This window comes from Coffea arabica, chromosome 7e (assembly GCF_036785885.1).
Source record: "Coffea arabica cultivar ET-39 chromosome 7e, Coffea Arabica ET-39 HiFi, whole genome shotgun sequence".
Taxonomy (NCBI): Eukaryota; Viridiplantae; Streptophyta; class Magnoliopsida; order Gentianales; family Rubiaceae; genus Coffea; species Coffea arabica.
The window spans coordinates 45,294,415-45,313,317 of NC_092323.1; the positions used below are offsets into that span (position 1 = coordinate 45,294,415).

The window sequence follows — 18,903 nt, forward strand, 5'->3', positions numbered from 1 at the left end:
CAGATCCTGCAAGCCCTGTATTTGCAATTCCCCTTCCTGGCTTTCCTCTAGCAAATTGAGTCCCCTGACATGAAAATTAATAACAAATTACAACCTCACTTAGCAATTTCAAGTCTCTCAATTAAACCACTAGACTGAACCTTGTTTGTGCTGGTGCTTGTACTCCTTTGTCTTACAGGTGCTCTTTGACATGTTCTAGTATTATGTCCAGTAGCTTTGCAGTTGCCACATCTCATAGTGGTTGACTTTTTTGCTTGAGATTGGCTTGGCTCATCAGGCCCTCTCCTTCTATTAACTCTTGGACGACTTGGAGCTCTCCTCAATGGTGGTGGAAGAACAGTTTTTGGTATGACATCAATTAATGGAGGCCATCTCTTCTCGTGAGGAATTGGATGTATCATGCCACTGTATGTCTTGAGATACATTTCTGTTGAGAAGCAAGGATCACAGTATGTCTCCAACTTCTGTCTTCTGTATACAATTCCAAGTGCAGCATGCTTGCATGGAAGTCCAAACAATTGGAAAGCTCCACAGTCACATGTCTTCTGGTTCAAACTCACTATAAATGTTCTGTCACCATCAGTAACTTCAAACAAATCCTCACTGGCCATTTGCAATGAACATCTCCTAGATTGTATTGCAATTTCCTTAAGCTTTTCTATGATGTTTTTTGGGATAGCAGACGTCTATGTGCAAGCCTTCTGGTACCTTTTGAGTAATTTCTTCATAAATTTTTTCCTCAGTCCTTCAACAAGTGTCAGTATTGGTTGGCACCTTAAGTCTCCAATCCAAGCATTGAAGGATTCCGTGAAATTGTTTGTGACATGGTCACATTTCATATTTGTTGAGAAAGCATGTCTAGCCCAAGCAGAAACTGGAATCTTGGATAAGTCCTCCATGCTTCTATATTCATGTCCTTGATTCTTTGCATTGCTTCAGTAAATCCAATTGCATCATAACTCTTAGCAGCTTGCCAAAAGAAGGTACTCAGTAACACTCCAGGGAATTGAGACTTGAAGTTCATGCAAATATGTCTGCAACAGTATCTTCCAATTGCAGATGGCAGCAGCTGTTCATATGCAATGTTTAACCCCTACATCAAAAGCAAAGAATCAGTCAGCCTTTTTTACCATATCTACACAGCAGGTTATCCAAATTTGGCGAAGTAAAGTATTTAGTATTACCTTTTGTCTGTCACTCATGATAGTTAAGGGACGGTTGTTATCGAATGGTCCAAAGAATTCTTCAAAGAAATGAAAGAACCAACTCCAAGTCTCTTTGTTTTCTACTTCAACAATAGCAAAAGCAATGGGAAATATGCTGTTATTACCATCCAATGTAACAGCAGCCAGCAATACTCCACCAAAACTACCTTTCAAATGACATCCATCAAATCCAACAAAGGATCTACAACCATCTAAAAATCCATCTTTCTGACCTTTAAAGCTAATAAAAAGTCTCATGATTCTTGGTTCAACTAGTAGATTTGGTCTGTAATAATGAATCTTACAAACACTACCAGGATTATGTTGCCTAAGAAGCACAACATATTTGGGCAGTTTACTATATGATTCTGAATGTGTGCCTTCAATCTCTTCTCTTGCCTTTTGTTTGGCTCTATACATTTGTTGTTTGCTAGGATGCACACCATATTTTAGCATCTCAACTTCTATGCCCTTTCTTGACAAGTTAGGATAGGTTCTTATCACAGCTATCAGTTTTTTGGCCATCCAGTCAGAGGTGGCCTCACGATTTTTATTATCCATCACACATGTGTGTTCAGGTATGTATGTCTTAATCATAAATGTTATTGAATCAGCTATAGGGGATGCATGAATCCTTCATGTACATCCAGAAACATCACAGATTGCAGTACACCTGGTTTTCTCATTCTTCAGCCTTTTGATGGGAAATCCTTTTTGGATCACATAATCCTTCAGTGCTGCTCTAAAGGCATCAACATTAGTGAATAGCTGTCCCTCCTTGAATTCTATGTCCTCTCTTGGATTGTAAGTCCACATCTTGTTTCTTAACACTTCTCTTAAAGGGTACATTTCTTGCTCAGATTCAGAATCTGGTACAATTAGCTCACTAGTTTCATTATCATCCAAGTTTTGAAAATTTTCATCACTGCTAGAATTCTCAGACAGAACCATTAGCTCATCACCTATATCATCTTCATTGTCATCATCAAATCCTTGCTTCCATGATTCATCAGAGCTCGATTCACCCCCATACCCCTCATCCTGAGAATCAATAACATGAACATTCTGCTCATCAGCAGCCAAGGCAGAATGTTTGTTCTGAATTTCAATGTGCTTACTCTCACCATCAATCTTTCTGTTCAACAACATGGCAGGTTGTTCAGCTGGGATAATGTCTATGTTGAACACCTCTATATTTATGACTGGTTGACCTTCATACACACTGAACATATCATGGACAGCTTCATCATCATTCATATCAATGTAAGCTTCTGTTCCAGGTATTGCACATCTCATATGTACAAGAAGATTAATATTTCCAGGCAGTTCATGTAATGCCTTCTCAGCAACATCATTCAGCAGATTAATGAAAGAGTATTTTCAGGATTTATATTGGAAATTCGAACTTTTGTCCCTCCACAATGGAGTACAATGTCATTCACCAGTCACCATCCTACAACATCAGATATCACCATTTATGAACTTCAATGTATACAAACATATGATACTATGACAGAGTAACTCCCTAGACCTCATGCAAACCACTTTGTATGATTCATATAAACAACACCATCACATATGCGTGAATACACATTCTAGTTTATAACTATTATAACCAGAAATAATGAAAACATTGTCAGGTGATCATATTAATAACAAAAGCAGAAACGCAGAGCTAATATAGGAAAATAAGAAGACATGCTCAGTTTCCACACAGTCAGTAACCTTCATCAGTCATAAGCTACGTAGTATCTAACCTTGCTTTGCTTCAGATGCTCTCAGAATATCAACAATTCACCCTTTGCAGCAATACTTCAGCTCAATTTCCAGAACTCAATTTCTTCAACTCTCCCATTTCTCCTTGGAGCTCTCAAATGCTCTTCTCACGATCAGTATGGCTCAAGAAGGTCTATTCCTCACCAAAATTAACGTTCAGTTAGCTACCATTGTCACATCAACAACCAAATGGGCGCCCATTTTTGGCGCCTTTTCTCTTAGCCGAAATTAGCAATTCATTTTATTATCAAATTCCAGTTAAGTTACTTAATTCTTTCTATTACTCATTTCACTAATTAATTGATGTTATTATCAGAATATATTATTTCAATAGCAGGGATATTTGTGTCAATTCAACGTCTTTCAAGTCATTTTGGGACCCAACAATTTGACAGGGGAGGTATAAGGGATTTTCGAAACTTCAGGGGAGGTCCCTGAGACTGTTAGAAACCTTAGGGGAGGTTTCTGAAATTATTCCTATATTATATAATTATAATCATTCCTATTACTTATACGTATACTAATATATACAAAACATCATAATAAATATATACTATACTTCGTACCATATAATATATTAGCATAATTATATAATGCATTATATGAATATATATAATAATTAATTAATTAAATTGACAAAATCATTCTAAATTTTCTTTGGATAATTTCATAAATCAAATCATGGTCACATTCTGTATAGTATCACTTTCTCTTAAAAGACCAGTTCTTTATGACTTTTCTCCATTATAAGAACAGAGTACCCTTTTTCCATAAATAAATTTTTTTGCAATATCTAATCTAGCACCATTTCGTATGTAGTTAGTAAACTTCTCACTTCAGTACAGTATCCGTCACGTAGATCACTGCTGAGGAGTTCTCTCTTTACCTTCTAACTATCATCCTTTATTGTTACATTTCATACACTTTTCTCTACAACGGCGTTTTGTTAAGTTTGCATATGTATGTAGTTTTGTACTGAAGGTACTTTTACGTGTATATGTACATTGCTAAATATAGAGCGTAATGAGCCTTGCAGACTACCGCCCAAATTGGATCCGACGACCCTGAAAAACCAATCGTATTTCAGTTTGCTAATCCTTTGTTAACGTACCGGATTTTTAGAAAATCCTCGTTCTAACTTCATGAATGATTCGATCAAATACAGAACATATAAGGGCCAAGATAAGCTATTTAGCTTTCCATACCAGTAATATTAAGAGAGTAAGAAGTAGCGGTCAATTCAGTTGCCAAACATAATTAATTTGTACACGATGGTGACAAATTTGTGCAGTCAAAGGAGTTCTCAACATTCAATCTTATACACTAACGATAAGGTAGGGCAGCACAAATTGCTCCAATTTCTTCATCGCAAGCGCAGCCTTCACATGTACTCTCCTCCACGTCATCGGCATCCATAGGCCATGAAGATGTTTTCCTCTCATGTGTCACAGCACAACAAATGGGCGTTGGGTTTAGAAACACAGGATTCTTGACCCATATCATTCTCAGCAGCGCTCGCAACTTGTCACGGCAAAGTTTCACTCTGCCTTTCAGAATTTTGGATTTCTTCATCCCACTCAGCAGTCTCATACCTTTGCGTTTTAACTCGTCCCCACCAACAAAGATGTAAATTATTCCCAACGCATATGCAGCATCAGCATGGCCTGAATTAGCAGCTTCTTCGACGCATTCCAATGCTGAGTCCTCATGCTTGTCCGTAAAATAATCAACCTAAGCAGTGCAAGGTTGATATTACAGTCTTGCGTAAAACTGAGTAACGAAAAAGTTAAAAAGTCCAGGCGGAACAGTGGCGGCGGGAAAAGAATTATTTACTAGAGCCCAAAGCTGCATTAACCTGTTGTAGGCCTATGTTTTGGGGGTGAAGTGTGCTGACCAAAATCACAATGAAGTTCAAATGAAAGAGATGATGTGAGCTTAGTCTATAAATTTTGTAACTCAAGTATGCTTATGGAATATTAGTTCATTACTATTCCATTTAAAACATTACCGAATTTTTCCATTACTATTGCGTCTTACGTTCCATAGCAACCCAACTTGTCGTAACGTTAACCAGGAGTTATATTGTACATGACTAAATTGTTCATTACCAACTTCAAATGAAAAGGCAGAATATTCAAGCAACGGGAGATCGGCTCGATGCTTACCACTCCTTTTCGATACAAGGCTTCTGGATTTTTGCTTCTCTCTACACTTCTTCAAGAACCTCGACACTTTGTCATTTTTTTGCCACGGAACGATTTCAAACTTGTCCAGTGACACCCGCTGGTAAATGTTGTCTGCCTCCGAAACTTCGTAAAACAACTTACAGCTGCAAAATAAGAGAAATGATCCATTAAACTGAAACGAAAAGCACAGAATGGAACAAGAATACGCCTCTTCCTCTTTGTATCATCAATAGCAGAACGAACCACAGTTTTGCCCGGAAAAGATCAGTGGATGAAGAAGATGCGACATGTGCAAGCATCTCGGATAGCACCTCGGTCGGAAGGGAGAGGATGGAGGTTCTTGAACTCCCTTTTTATTCGTTGGTCATGACCGGTTAACTCCTTTTACTGGGCACAATTGAGTGAATCCCTGAAAGCCCCAAGAATGGAGTAAACTTCAAACAACAACTACTTCCTAATAAAATCCAATAAAGATTGATCAGGTGTAATATCTCGAATTTCTGGGAGACCGACTAACCGTAGCGATAAACGAACAGAAATGGGAAAGTGGCGACTTCTCCTACAAACGACGCAACATTTTGTCGTCAAAAAACTGTCATCCGAAACAATTTTACAAACCGACCAACGTATCTGTGAATACGGTTAATTTATCCGAGCCGTAACAATACACCGATAGCAAGGGAACATGAACAGTCATGAATTACACGTATATCATAAATTAACGGACGTTCATCGCAGAGCACAGGAGGTGAGCTATATGATAAACAGGGAGGGTTAGTTCATACCTGTAATGGGTCATCAACCAGCTTCTAGAAGTTGGTAGCATAGATTTGGCAGACAGGTCCGGCGGGGTAAATGGCAACCAAAAGGTCGCGTCCGATGCATATACTCCCGCCAGACTGACTCCTCGTATGCTGCCACGGACGTCCTAACTGGAACCCATTAATTAATAAGAGGCATAAAGAACTGGTGTTTATTCGCCAAGTGGGGTAAATGGCATAAAGAGCTGGTGTTTAGCCTCTATAAGGCTTTTCTCTATTATAAGAACTGAGTATTATTTTTTGTTATAAAACTAATAAAATGAAATACTATAATTGAATTGAAAACATACTAGGTTTCCTTTTGGCCGCTATTAAACTCTTTTTCCCTATAAAGAGCTGGTATGTTTCCAAAAAAAATCTGATACAAAACATACTACAAAACATGCCAGTTTTCCATTAAGAGCTGGTATAATATGCGTTGTTTGTTCTATTTTTCCTAAACCGTCATATATTTAATTTATGTTAAATAAAAATCATACTAGTTCTGTCTTGGCCGGTACAATACACACTACAAAATCTGTCAATTTTTCATAAAGAGCTGGTATGTTATGCGCTATTTCGTTTTCTTTTTTAAAGTTTCACATATTAAATTTATGTTAAATACATAAATTTAACTTTCAAAAATTGGCGACAAATTACTTCTTCTATTGCCGCCTAGGAGTAATAATTTTCTAATCACCTTCATTAGATATTAAATTTCTGTTATTCTAGTTAAATGTAATTACCAACCAGCAGATACATTTGTCAATTAGTTAACGTAAGTAAAATTTAAAAGGTGATATACTAATATTTTTACGAAAGGAAAACTAATAGGTTTTGCATTTAATATAAATTAAATACGTGAAAGTAAAAAAAAAGGGTAACTGCCCATAATATATCCGTTTTGTATAGGTTTCCTCTTTTACGACTTTCTTCCATTTAATTAGTTTAATTAGTTACTTATTTTATATTAGATACGTAACCTACTAGTTGACTTAAAATTTGTGAAAATCAGCATTTTTCCTGGCACATCTGGTGCTTACAATTTTTTGTATTGTACTTATAACCCCTCAACTTTAGTAATCATTCTAATAATTTATTCTTCTTTCAATCTTTTACCAATACAAGCACCAAAGGGGCATCCATGGAATAAAAATACCTTCTCAGGGGACGTTTGTGAGATTATTCATATTTATTGTATTCGTTCCGAAACATCAACTACACATGATGGGAGACTCCAAGTACTTAACCAAGCAATAACCTCATTCCAAACCCAAATAAGCAAACAAATGTGTTGACTACTGTTGGGGAAAACCTATTCCCTCCAACCCCCAAATTCTTGTTAAAGGCGTTGTCCGTCGACACCGTGGGAGCGCCGTGTCCTTGTGTTTGGCAGAGATAAAGTTAGGCGGTGTAGCGGAGGAGATTAACCTTTGCGAATGGCTTCTTCGTCTTCAGCCGGGTCGGTCAATAGCACGGTCTGGCCTATATTATATTGCAATTGTGGTCGAAACTGTGCAGTTCGTGTTGTCTGGAAGTCTGAAGCAAACAGGGGACGCCACTACTATCGCTGCGCTAATGCCTTGGTAAGTTCTTCGGTAGAACTGTTCCAAACAAAAAATTCGGATTGCTAACGTACTTGTATTGTAGAGGCCCTATCGAACGTTCATTGGCTGGTGTGATGAGTTTGCACGAGCAACGGGGTTTGAAGTTCCCGATCTCGCCCTATCAAGTACTGCCTCCGTCACCAATACACCCGCGACGGAGGTGTCTGCCATCATAGCTGAACTGAGAAGCATGCAAACGAACGTGACGATCCTTAACATTGCTGTGGTAGCTGTGGTGGCGGTAGTCCTTGTTCTGGTTCTGAAACCGTGAATTAATGTGTTGGCGTTGATTGCATTCCCTCCAAACCCCCCCCCCCCCCCGCGTACAGTACTGGACTATGGTGTCCGTAAGGATAGAATGGCCATTTAGCCTCATTTACAGCCGCTTGTTTTTTTGGTTGCTACTGTTGTGGCATTGTCTTTTGTCCATTCCTTGTCATCAGGTGGTTGCCGCATGTGCCACTGAGTTGGCCCAACCGGCGGACTGTTACTGTTTAAATGGTGATTTTGCGTTATATAACATACTAGGTTTCCATAATTGATTTTTGTTTACATTGTGCATTATGTGATTTTTTGAAATGCATGTTCCCTTTGTCCTCCGAAATGTGTGTGCGGATGAGGTACTAGGGATCGTTGATTGATCGATGAACGTCATTAGTCACTGGGATGGCAATCGCTGCGTTGTTAAATATGAACTTCAGCTTAGCCAGGCAACTGAACAAGCTGAAGCTCACATACAACCAATTGGGATGTGGCACAGCATTGTTAGGTTTATCACAGCGAAATTTGTGGAGTTGAACGACGAAACAAGTTCTTACTTATATATTTGGATTTAAGTACCTCCGCTTACATATCCGACAAATGGTGCACTCCTAATTTTCAGGCCTTGCATATTATCATCCCCTAACCCCTACCCTTCATACGCTAACAATCAAAACCATGCATGGTACGCCCAACAACAGCAAGGGGCATGAACAAAAAACCACCCACCATCCAAATATGATGTTGAACAAAAAAAATTAAAAGCACACCGCTGTACTTGCGAACGTTCACTCGAAACGCTCCACAATAAGACCAAACATAGGGTTTAAGGAGGCAACCGCGGTAGCTATCCTGAGAAAGCTGCGATATTTTTTGCGCCGCACAGTGAGGAGAAGGCTGTCAATAGCATCTCTGTCTTCAAACGTGATCTCTACAGCTGATGGATTCCAGCAAATGGTTGCAGTGTGAAGGTTGTCCGCAATGGCAACGTTGCGCGTCATACTGGCGGGATACCCCTGTTCAGCCAGAAACCTTGTTACAGATCAGTCTGTAAAGTTGGCGCCGAAGAGGATCCACACGTCGGTATGGAGTAGTGGTTTTAGACCGAGGAAATGTGCAACAAATTCCTCCTTGCCCACAAACCAGGCATTGTAGGTCATGATGTAAAACGCCTTCAGGTTCTGCATAAGGGGGAGTGGACGACGGCGCCACTTGACCAGCGACCGGAATACTTTCTCGTTCGCAATGGGGTTGCGAATGGGGATGCAAGACACCAGCATCGACTGCGGAAACTCCGCTCCGGAAAACCTATCTAACTGAACCAGCGCTTCCTCAACTATCCACTTCACTCCAATGTGGTGAATTGGTAAGACCTCATCTTGAAAGTAGCCGACTATGCCTCTGTTGTTGAGGACATGTATTTCAGGAAGTCGTCCAAGTGCCATGAGTCAGTCTGGAAAAGGGTTTTGTTACGAGGAGGCTGGTCGGTTCAGGGGGTGGACATGCAGAACCAAGCGAAACTTTTGTCTAGTTACGTGTTACAGGTGGTAAAGAAAGATGCGAAACTTATAGATGGTGGTTGTATGAAGCTGAAGCGGCATGCAATAGCGAAGGCTGTTGTGCGAAACCAATGCGGGGGTGAATGGGCATGCAAGGAAGAAGTTTAGTTGTGTGAAACTCTTATAGGAGGAGAGATATGGATGACGGACCTGAGTTTAAATGGAGGAGCTTGCAGTGCATCGACTGAGTTGTTAAGAGCAGTTTGACCTCTTTCAGGCTTCCTTTTGCAGACCACGGTTAACGAACCTAAGTTAGGTTAGTGCGATAATAAGTCACAGTTGGCACTGCATCTAAATTTTTATTTGGGAAAATTAGAAGAACCAAATCGTATGCATATTTCTGAATTCCACTACTCCGCTGTAGAAGACCAGTTGTGGACGGGTTCGGCAGGAATATGAGAACAGAGTACCCATTTCCGTAGACAGACATGTTTTTCCGAATACAATAATAACAATGATTTTTCCAATAAAATACCAGCCTTTTATGTGTTTCCGCCATTACAACAACAGGGTACTCATTTTCCCTTCTACAAATCCATTTAGTTGTGGGTCGAATAACAATGCAACCGTTTTCGAAGAAAATACCAGCTGTTTACGGCATTCGTCCATTACAACAAAAGAGTACCCATTGTTCCATACACAACTTAATTTAAGGGATAAAATACAGATAAAAATATTTCTGAATAAAACACCAGCTATTTTCTGCCTATCCTCCGTTATAAGATGACGGTACTCATTTTCCCATTAACGGCTTCAGTTCCTCCTTTGGCTGAAACAATAATAAATCCATTTTGGTAGACAAGAACAACTCTTTATGCCTTTCCTACCCCTATTTGCTTGGAACAAGTTTGTAGCTTGCTTATTACAATAAACGAATTGAAGACGGCTAAACAAAACGGACTTTATGGCTGTCATGTTGCACAATTAATACCACAGTGCACATTTAAGCAGAGTACCACTAACCAAATTATGTATTTGAGTTATAAAGTAACCCTTGTCCATTTCAACATACGCTTTTCTTGGGTTTGCTCCATTGTAATCGGAGTACCCATTTTTAGGTATCAAAGCGAATTTGCTTGAATTCGGAGTATCGTCCCCTGAAAATAATTTGAGAAGGTTAAAACACCAGCTCTTTAAGTCTTTCCTCCTTCATGACCTTTGACTACCAGTTTTCCCAAAACACGTTATGAAGTTGGGATGACAAAAAATGCCAGGCAGTTCTCGCATAAAACATCGGCCATACTTGGCTTTCCTCCATTCAAGTAAACAAATACGTTTCCTAATCTAGGTTGAATGGGGCATGCAGGAGAGATTTTTTATCATCAGTAAGAATACATTTGTATCACTTACTGTATCTTAATCTATGTTGGATGGGAGCCTACGGAAACGGTTGTATGAGTTAGTGGGTTAATAAGACTCAACTAGGTTCAACACTGGTGTAAGGCACACCAGTTATATTTTTTAAGGCGGCAGAAAATTTGCCTCCGGTCATCACACGAGTCACATGGGTTACAGGGAGCTTATGTTAGAGAGCAAATTTAGCTCGGTTGGGATGTAATTCCCCAAGATGACAAGACTGGCGCCAGTCTTGCTTATAGGAGAATAATCACAAAGGTGTACGGTTGGACAGATAATGAACGGTCATACGTCAATGGTGGCCCACCTTTCACTGTGAATTCCATTGTGAGATTAGAAGGCAACGTTTTTTAATTACTACTGCAGCGTGCCCCTTCACATTTGCTTAGGGGCGCCAACACTGGCGGTCCAATTGCGTATGGCGAAAGGACGAAAGCATGTTCCCGCCTTGAAATTTAGTCCAATCTTTACAGGCCATATGCACTGTGCAGCCGCAGATATTAGTCATGACACATTAGTAAATTCACAGTTTTCTTTACATTTGATAAACTTAAGTGTTAGTAATTCACAATTCGCGACTTGTGAACATTAGCGAAAGAATTAAAGAGTTGGGTTCAGCAAATGGGTTGTTCATTTTATTTGTTTGCAAGGGTAGAATAAGCGATGTTGTTCATTTTATTTGGTCATGGTCCCCTACGAGTTGATTGCGTAAATTGAAATTTACAAATTCGGCTGCTGAATCATCCAAAAAAAAGTTTCATTATGCTCCTTAATTATCCAACAATTATTCCATAATTTTTTCCCAAACTTATACGTAGTTCGACACAATAGTATTTTGACACGTCCTAGGCCCGAGATTGTATTGAAAATGAAAATAATATTTTTACATCTTTTTATATTGTGGTACAGAATAATAAATAAAATATATATACAAATGTATATATGTATATATATACAGAAAATTTGAAATAAGTGATGCATGACATGCTAAAAAAATTGTAATGTATAATGATTTACATAACAGAAGGATTGTTAAATACAGTGAATGAGAGGGTTAGGTTGGTTGGGAAGATTAGAAATAGTTTTTAAAAAATGTATCGATATCCGACAAATTATATTAAGAAATACCCATCTACCAGTACTTGCACTCTTATAAAAATTTATAACTAATTTGATGATTGCATTTCTTGACAAACAAGTGTAAGTGGTATGTCGTGGCCATAAAATTATTGACTGTGAATATTTACGGTAGCAGTTCCGATAAATCTGAACACAAATTTAAAAAAAAAAAAGTTGTTTACTGATATGTTCGGGTGAGTTTTCAAAAATGTTAAAACGCATCTTCATTTCTTTCTTTTTTTATCTGTCCCCTATCCATCAGACGCCTCCTAGTACTTTCATATCTTATATCATGGAAAGAATATAAAAAAAGGTACGATTAGAGAACATTATAGACCAGTACAGAGAGATTATACACTCCACATTCAAAAAAGTAACATTATACTTTAAGAGAAAGATATAGAACATGTTAACCCTAAAATACAACTTAATTTTTATATATCTGACCCAAATTTGATATTACATTGTAATAAGAGTGGAAAACCCAAGTGGTACAAGCTTAATTTTGGTAGCAGTGATTATTTTATGTATTGTTATATCTGTCTTCATGTGTAAAAATGTGGATTGCTACATTATATACATAACAATAAAGCCATGTATATATATATATTGTAGTACTTGAGGATATTATACCGTGTTATTAGTTTTTCATTTTCATTCTGACATACTAATAATTCATGACATTGTAATAATTTTTTAATTTTTTTATGCTACATAAAGTTAAATGTACGAGGTCGCAGCGACATGAATTTCCTTTTACGTATAAGCGGAGGAGGGAGGGAACAAAATGCTGAGAAGCTGAAGAGTGATAGGAAAGATTGCCAAAAGAGTATGGGTTACAGGGATGGATGGAAACGGGAATAGAAAATAAAGGGGATTGAAGGGATACGATATAGATGATTGTGATTGTGAATATTTGTAAGAAGTCTAAAAACACATATTGCAGAGATTTTTTTAAAAATACGACGTTAAAATTTGTAAAAAATGGTAAAGTAAATGCATTCAACAATTTTAGGGGCACAAGATAGGAGAATGATTTTTTTTTTAAAAGGGAACAGAATGAATTGGTTGAGAACTTGAGATCCTTGTTTTTTATTATAGGTTTTTTATATATGGACCTTAACATAATATGTTCTATCCAATATTGATGCATTGAATTATTTAAGAAACGTTTTTCATCTTACCACCCATGCTAACTGTCTCTTTAAATGCATTAAAAATTCTGTTACCTTGTACATGATTCTAGGTTACTTTTTTTTCGAAATATTAAGCATCTCTCTTCAAAAAGTGTTAGTATAGATATGTTTATTATTTTGTATCACAATATCTACCTATTATATAAGAAGAAAGTGGAGTTACTATAGCAACTCCAATGATTGCCAAGTGGATCTCTCTCATTTTGACACGTGGCCCATTCATTTTCTTTTGTTCATTTTGCTTTGTTTTTTCTTTTGTTCACTTTATTTCCTTTCTCTTTTTTGATTGAAGATAAAGATAATTAAACAAATCCTCATGTGCACTACATCTTTCTTATATAGTTTCTACTTTGTACTCCGTTTTTTCCCCTATCATCCTAATCATTTATTCTATTTTTTTCTCTATTGGATTAGTTGATGCATTTTCTTTCATTTTTCCCCATAATTAACTAAACGAATGATTTCATTATCGGAGATCAAGAATGGGTTTGATATTTCCTTTCTTCCATAGTCCAATAATTATGATTCATAGTCTTCTACGTTTAATGTCTCTTTTTAGTATATACTATTTGATATTTTTTTGTCATTTTTTGCGTTTTGATCAGCAACCTTTGGTTATTGCTTTTCTCACCTATTTCTTCTTCATCTGACTTTCTTTTCTGCCCAAAAGAGGTATGTGATGCTGTGAATATTTTTCCCCAAATCTAAAGAAACATTTTTTTAGTTTTTTTTTATAATTTATTTATTCTGAAACTACTTTTTGATATTTTTATTTTTGGAAAAAAATAAACTAAGGTTTACAACAAGACGAGTGGTGATTACGTGAAAAATTTTTAGGCTAACAATGAAAGAATTGTAACTACTTTTCCCTCATAAAACAAATAACACCATTATGCAGATTCATTATATTTTTCATTTTTTATTTATTAAAATTGTTATTTGATAATAGGGTGACAGTACTACAATAGAGGACAAAAAAATATAATAAATGAAAATCCAAGGTAAACGATGATCAGGAAGAAAAAAATGATGCTTATTAAATTAAAAATTAATCAGAATCTCTTAAATGATGGATAGGTAATTATATTGTAATTTATATAAAGTTTATTAATTGTGAAAAATGCTTAGAAACTGGATAAGGTGGATGACGTGTAAAATAATTGTTGGGGCTAGCAATTTAGAATGTGAAGATAATATTTTATATCTCTTCATTCAACATTTTGAATGACTAACTTGTATCTATGATAGGTAGTTTATTTTCATGGTTTTAATTTTAGCAATGATAGCTTGGAAATAAAAGAAGTGCAAAATTAAATTTCATAATCTTTTACTTAAACTAGTTCTATATGACTTACTCTTATCCTTCTTTATTGCCCAAAATGATAGATAATGTAATTAGAATTTGAGATGATTGTTAGGCATAGAAATGGACGCGTCATTACTATTTGGCTAAAGAAGTTAATAATATTTTGTTGATTTGACTAGTTAAAACAATTGCAGTTTTCAAAGGAATGCATTTGGTGGTGGAAGTTAGTATTGAGGCTTTTAGCTTACAGTTTCACTCTACAAAATATTATTAGAAAATTCTATTTTCATTAAGAAGACATATTTGCAATCAAACAAATTGTTGAATTTGAATTTGCATATGTAGATTTACTTATATGACAATTCATATTTTTATTTAAACTTCCTATACATATTCTATAACTATTTGGTTAGATAATGTTTTCATCTATTTGTAATGCTATTAGACATGATTTAAATGGATGGATTAACTCGCTATTTCTCTCAAAAAAGAAAGAAAAATATGCAAGTTTGTATTTTTTTTTTATTGATGTTGAAGATAGTCACAGGTTTTTGTGGCTTTCTATATTTTTTCTAATTATTAAAATGTTAGAAACATTATGACTACTGTTTATTTAATTACAACTAAAACTATGCTGCTATTAAATTGATAATGCACTCATAATGGATTTGCTTTATTTTCTTTTTTGGTACCATTACGTACACATAATATTGGTTAAAAATTCTTTTTCCAAATCACAATAAATTGGGGTTAACTTTATATATGAAATTTCTTTTCACAGCAAATTTTAATTGTTTTTATACTTAATATTTTTCTTATATTTCTATTCATTATGTACTAAAACATTTGTTGCTATGTATTTAACTAATGTTCTAGAGGGCCCTGGCTGTGCGTTGCACAGCCGAGTACCTTTAGTATGAATATATATGGAATGTTATTTTGATTTGAAATATTAACCCCTGTCAACATAGTAGTGTCATTGGAGTTGTGACAACCCGTATTCGTTTATCGTCTAGACCATCCATTACAGGTGCTTTTCAATTTTAGCTGTTAATGTCCCGAAATTGCGGTTTGTGTTTTAAATTCAAATTTTTTCATCTTTTCTAATCCAATTTCCCCCTTGCTATAATCAAACGTTCGGAGACATTTCATTGCTTATGACGCGCAGGTTGGCCACAATACTGTTTCCTTAGTCGTCCAAGTAAAACTGAAAAGGGTATGTATGTAAAGGCCAATGAAAACATGCATAGCACACGCGCCGACCGTCACTGTAACACATATTTCCCAATTTGCAACCCTACTGAGAAGGTACAAGGGCATTGCACGTCCAACCTGGCCACAACCGTCCAAAATGTCTAACTATTCAAATTTCTTGCGAAGAAAGACGCCTACGCACCTACAAGGCCGCAACACTTAACGGCAAAGCTGTTCATAATCGCGGGTGGGGCGACAGGAATTTTGTGATAGGCTGCGCCATCACAATATTCGTCCAAAATCCAACTCCAACAGCCGTGCGATGGGCAGGCTCCATCGCTACCGGGCACCGCGTGATGAAAAACACTCGCAAGAACTGCTGGTTGATCGGAAAACCCACATATCACACATTTTCCTTGCACAGGAGGTAAATGTTGCAGAATCAATGTCGACAATTACTTGTGCCTATTTTGCCCTAAGTCCTCATTTGGTTTATACATATATATAACTGGCTGAATTGGTTCTACATTAATGCACAGGAAGTCTATTCAATTTATCCTAGAGGGTCGTCAGTCGAAATTATGGAGTGGTGGAAGAGGCTGCCTCGTAAGGTGGCCGCGAAAGTTGTTAGTGCTGGGTTTGGGGATTTTCTAAACCACTTGCCCGTGGCCGATAGAGATAGGAAGTTGCCTGTCGCACTTGCGGAGCGATGGTGGGACTCAACAAACTCCTTCCACTTGCTTTTCGGAGAGATGACACTGACACCCTTGGACTTCACCTGTATAACCGGTGTTGCAGTGGGCGGCTTGCCCATTCCATGGGATTACAATGTTAGGAAAAATGCCAATTACATCAAGGAGCAATTGGGTTGGGTGCCAGCTTTTGCTTCGGCCGGTGCTATCAGAATTACCGATATATTGTCATTCTACAAAGACAAGGCGATTGACGAGAATGACGACGTCCAGCTAGCACATCTGACTAGAGTTTTCTTTCTATACATGCTTGACTGCACTTTACTTAGCAACACGGCCGAAACAATTCACTTGTGCTGTCTGCCTGCGCTGGAGGACGTAGATCGTATAGGGGATTATAACTGGGGAGGGGTGGGGATGGCAACCTTGTACAGATTTATGTCCGCCGTCTCCCGACGCCTGACGAAAAGCCTTGGCGGCTACAGCTTCGTTTGGGAGGTAAGTCCAGAATTCCCTTCACTCTGTGTCAATTCGACGTTTCCATGTTCCGTTTCATAAACTTTTCTGGCAGTTAGTGTTCATCTCGAACGCCGAACATAATTTGTACAACCACGTGTAGGTGTGGGCATATGAAATTCTTCAGTTAAGTCCGTATAAACTGAAACAGGATGAGAGGGACGTATTGCCCAGAATGTGGCAATGGCGCTCATGTAATAGAGCCAGCCGACAATCACCGTCTACGGTCGAACATTTTCGCCGCGCAATTGACACCATTAACCCGAAAAACGTTAGTTCCCGTACTTAGGACATCCAATAGTTTCTACCACCTAAGTCTTAACAGTTGTTATGAATTTGTTCCGCCTGTTGAACAAACCAATGTTACATCGCTTGTTAATTGTGTGTCATAGGTCAATTGGCTGCCCTTCCCTGCAAGGGCATTGCCGAGTCGGTATCTCAAATCCAAGGAACTAACTGCAACGAGATTGCTTTTGGATGGCCCCATGGGAAGATTTTACTACCTGGGCGAGAGGGTTATTAGGCAGGTGTATGCAGGTGTATGTGCAAAGCAACCTCCCCATCGCCCATCAGATATGTACAGTACTGATACAATTTCAGGAAACAGGCTACATGATGTGCTTCATGGACTGCCCATTGCAAGCCTATACCCAGATCTCCCTCCATATGCTACGTATGACGAGTTTGTGCGCAGCAGACTAATGAAACCAATGACTTCCTCCACGTTGCCACCCAGTGTGAAGAACTGCGTAATTCATATATGTGACCAGTTGCCACTAAGTGAGGCTACAACACCGTCACTGAAACATCCAATTAATTACCCTCCCTGGTCAGTGTTGTGCATACAAACTGATGGATCACTGGAGCAAGAGGGCATTCACAGAGTTGGTGGCGATGTAATAGGGTTGCCTCTTCCATGTGCTGTTAGTGATGTGGTATGGCATTCTTCGCCCTGTACTTCACCCGCCATTTAATTTTACCAATTTGTGTAAAATTAATACAGCCATCTGTGTTGTTTCCGCTTAGGTGCCTAGACACTGGTACGAGGACCTGCTTGTTCAGTGCATGGGCCTGAGAAAGAAAGCCTTAGACAAAAGTGCAGAAATATTTCGTTTGGCATCCAATGTGTCAGACAACTAACAAGTGGTGGACCAAAGGCTACATCAAATACAGGTAATTTTGGAAAGTGCATTGAAACTCCAAAAGGGGGCAGGGAAACGCTGCCTTCGCGGTGGAATTGGTGGCCGGGAATCCTGTGTTTCTAAGCGTCCGAACACAAGAGCCGAGACGCAGACATTTACGGATGAACTTGGTAGAGGCAATCCTCACGAATGTCAGGGAATTCATAATGCCAAAGACTGAGCACCCATGGCCCATAACCGCAAACAAGGTTGTGTAGCCGGAGGAATGAGCATGCAAACTAGTTGGGAGTCCCCACCAACAAAGCCAAGCTGTGAGCAATCGCCACGTCTGTTGTGTAATTCTGATACAATTTTAAACTTGAACACGGAAAATGTTAACAGTTGACAGATAATTGGTAACGTTGAACTTGTTTGTCTAAATTTGTACCTTTTAACTGCTTTGATAGAAAAATTGTCATCGTAAATTTCCTACAACTAATTTATAGTTCTGTTCTTATTTTTTGTCTGTCCCAAATTGTTCTTCACCTGCAATTAAAGTTTGCAGTGAAATTAAATATTTACAACAAAAAAATTTAAATGAAAGTTGTTGTTACTATAAATCTATCACATTTAACGCATTACATTTTTCGAACTTATTTATATCATGACAGAAAAGCCTTTTATATGAATGCAACTCCAACACAAGAATATGAGTTCAATGTATTAGTAAAGTTACTCGAACTAATTAATAATTTCTATTAGTAAATATGTATAATTATTAGTATAATTTATAATATTAATTATATTACATAAATTAATATACATATATATAATACATATAACTAATAATACCATTGTTATTGGTGCACTGAAGAGACGCATAAGCATTGTGAGCAATGAAAATAGATGGGGACAAACAGAAGTTACTGTTCCTACACCTGAATGGAACGATGGGCAAAAGAAAAGGTGTTGGGCTTTACGGTCATTGGTTAGGATAGCAAGGAGAGGA

The 18,903-nt window shown here is 37.7% G+C and overlaps 2 protein-coding genes across 2 annotated transcripts; both read right to left on the minus strand.

Annotated features, from left to right (window-relative positions):
• Nucleotides 1-835: 835 nt before the first annotated feature.
• On the minus strand, nucleotides 836-1,766 carry LOC140011398 (uncharacterized). The gene is made up of 2 exons (XM_072060192.1): nucleotides 1,185-1,766; nucleotides 836-1,093 (listed from the first exon to the last, which is right to left on the minus strand). The coding sequence occupies exons 1-2, from the start codon at nucleotides 1,764-1,766 to the stop codon at nucleotides 836-838; spliced, it is 840 nt and encodes a 279-aa protein (XP_071916293.1).
• A 2,538-nt stretch (nucleotides 1,767-4,304) lies between these two features.
• On the minus strand, nucleotides 4,305-5,466 carry LOC140011399 (uncharacterized). Its single transcript, XM_072060193.1, has 3 exons — nucleotides 5,411-5,466; nucleotides 5,019-5,310; nucleotides 4,305-4,712 (listed from the first exon to the last, which is right to left on the minus strand). Exons 1-3 carry the CDS (start codon nucleotides 5,464-5,466, stop codon nucleotides 4,305-4,307), a joined length of 756 nt encoding a protein of 251 aa, XP_071916294.1.
• Nucleotides 5,467-18,903: the final 13,437 nt, after the last annotated feature.

Excerpts from the sequence above, each read along its gene's own strand:
- LOC140011399 (XM_072060193.1), bottom strand. The coding sequence starts at position 5,466 with ATGCTTGCACATGTCGCATCTTCTTCATCCACTGATCTTTTCCGGGCA. Across the intron at positions 5,311-5,410 it reads CTTTTCCGGGCAAAACTGTG|CTGTAAGTTGTTTTACGAAG; the intron begins GTTCGTTCTGCT and ends CTTATTTTGCAG. Across the intron at positions 4,713-5,018 it reads AAGTTGGGTTGCTATGGAAC|GTTGATTATTTTACGGACAA; the intron begins GTAAGACGCAAT and ends TGCACTGCTTAG.
- LOC140011398 (XM_072060192.1), bottom strand. The coding sequence starts at position 1,766 with ATGGATAATAAAAATCGTGAGGCCACCTCTGACTGGATGGCCAAAAAA. Across the intron at positions 1,094-1,184 it reads TCATGAGTGACAGACAAAAG|GGGTTAAACATTGCATATGA; the intron begins GTAATACTAAAT and ends CTTTTGATGTAG.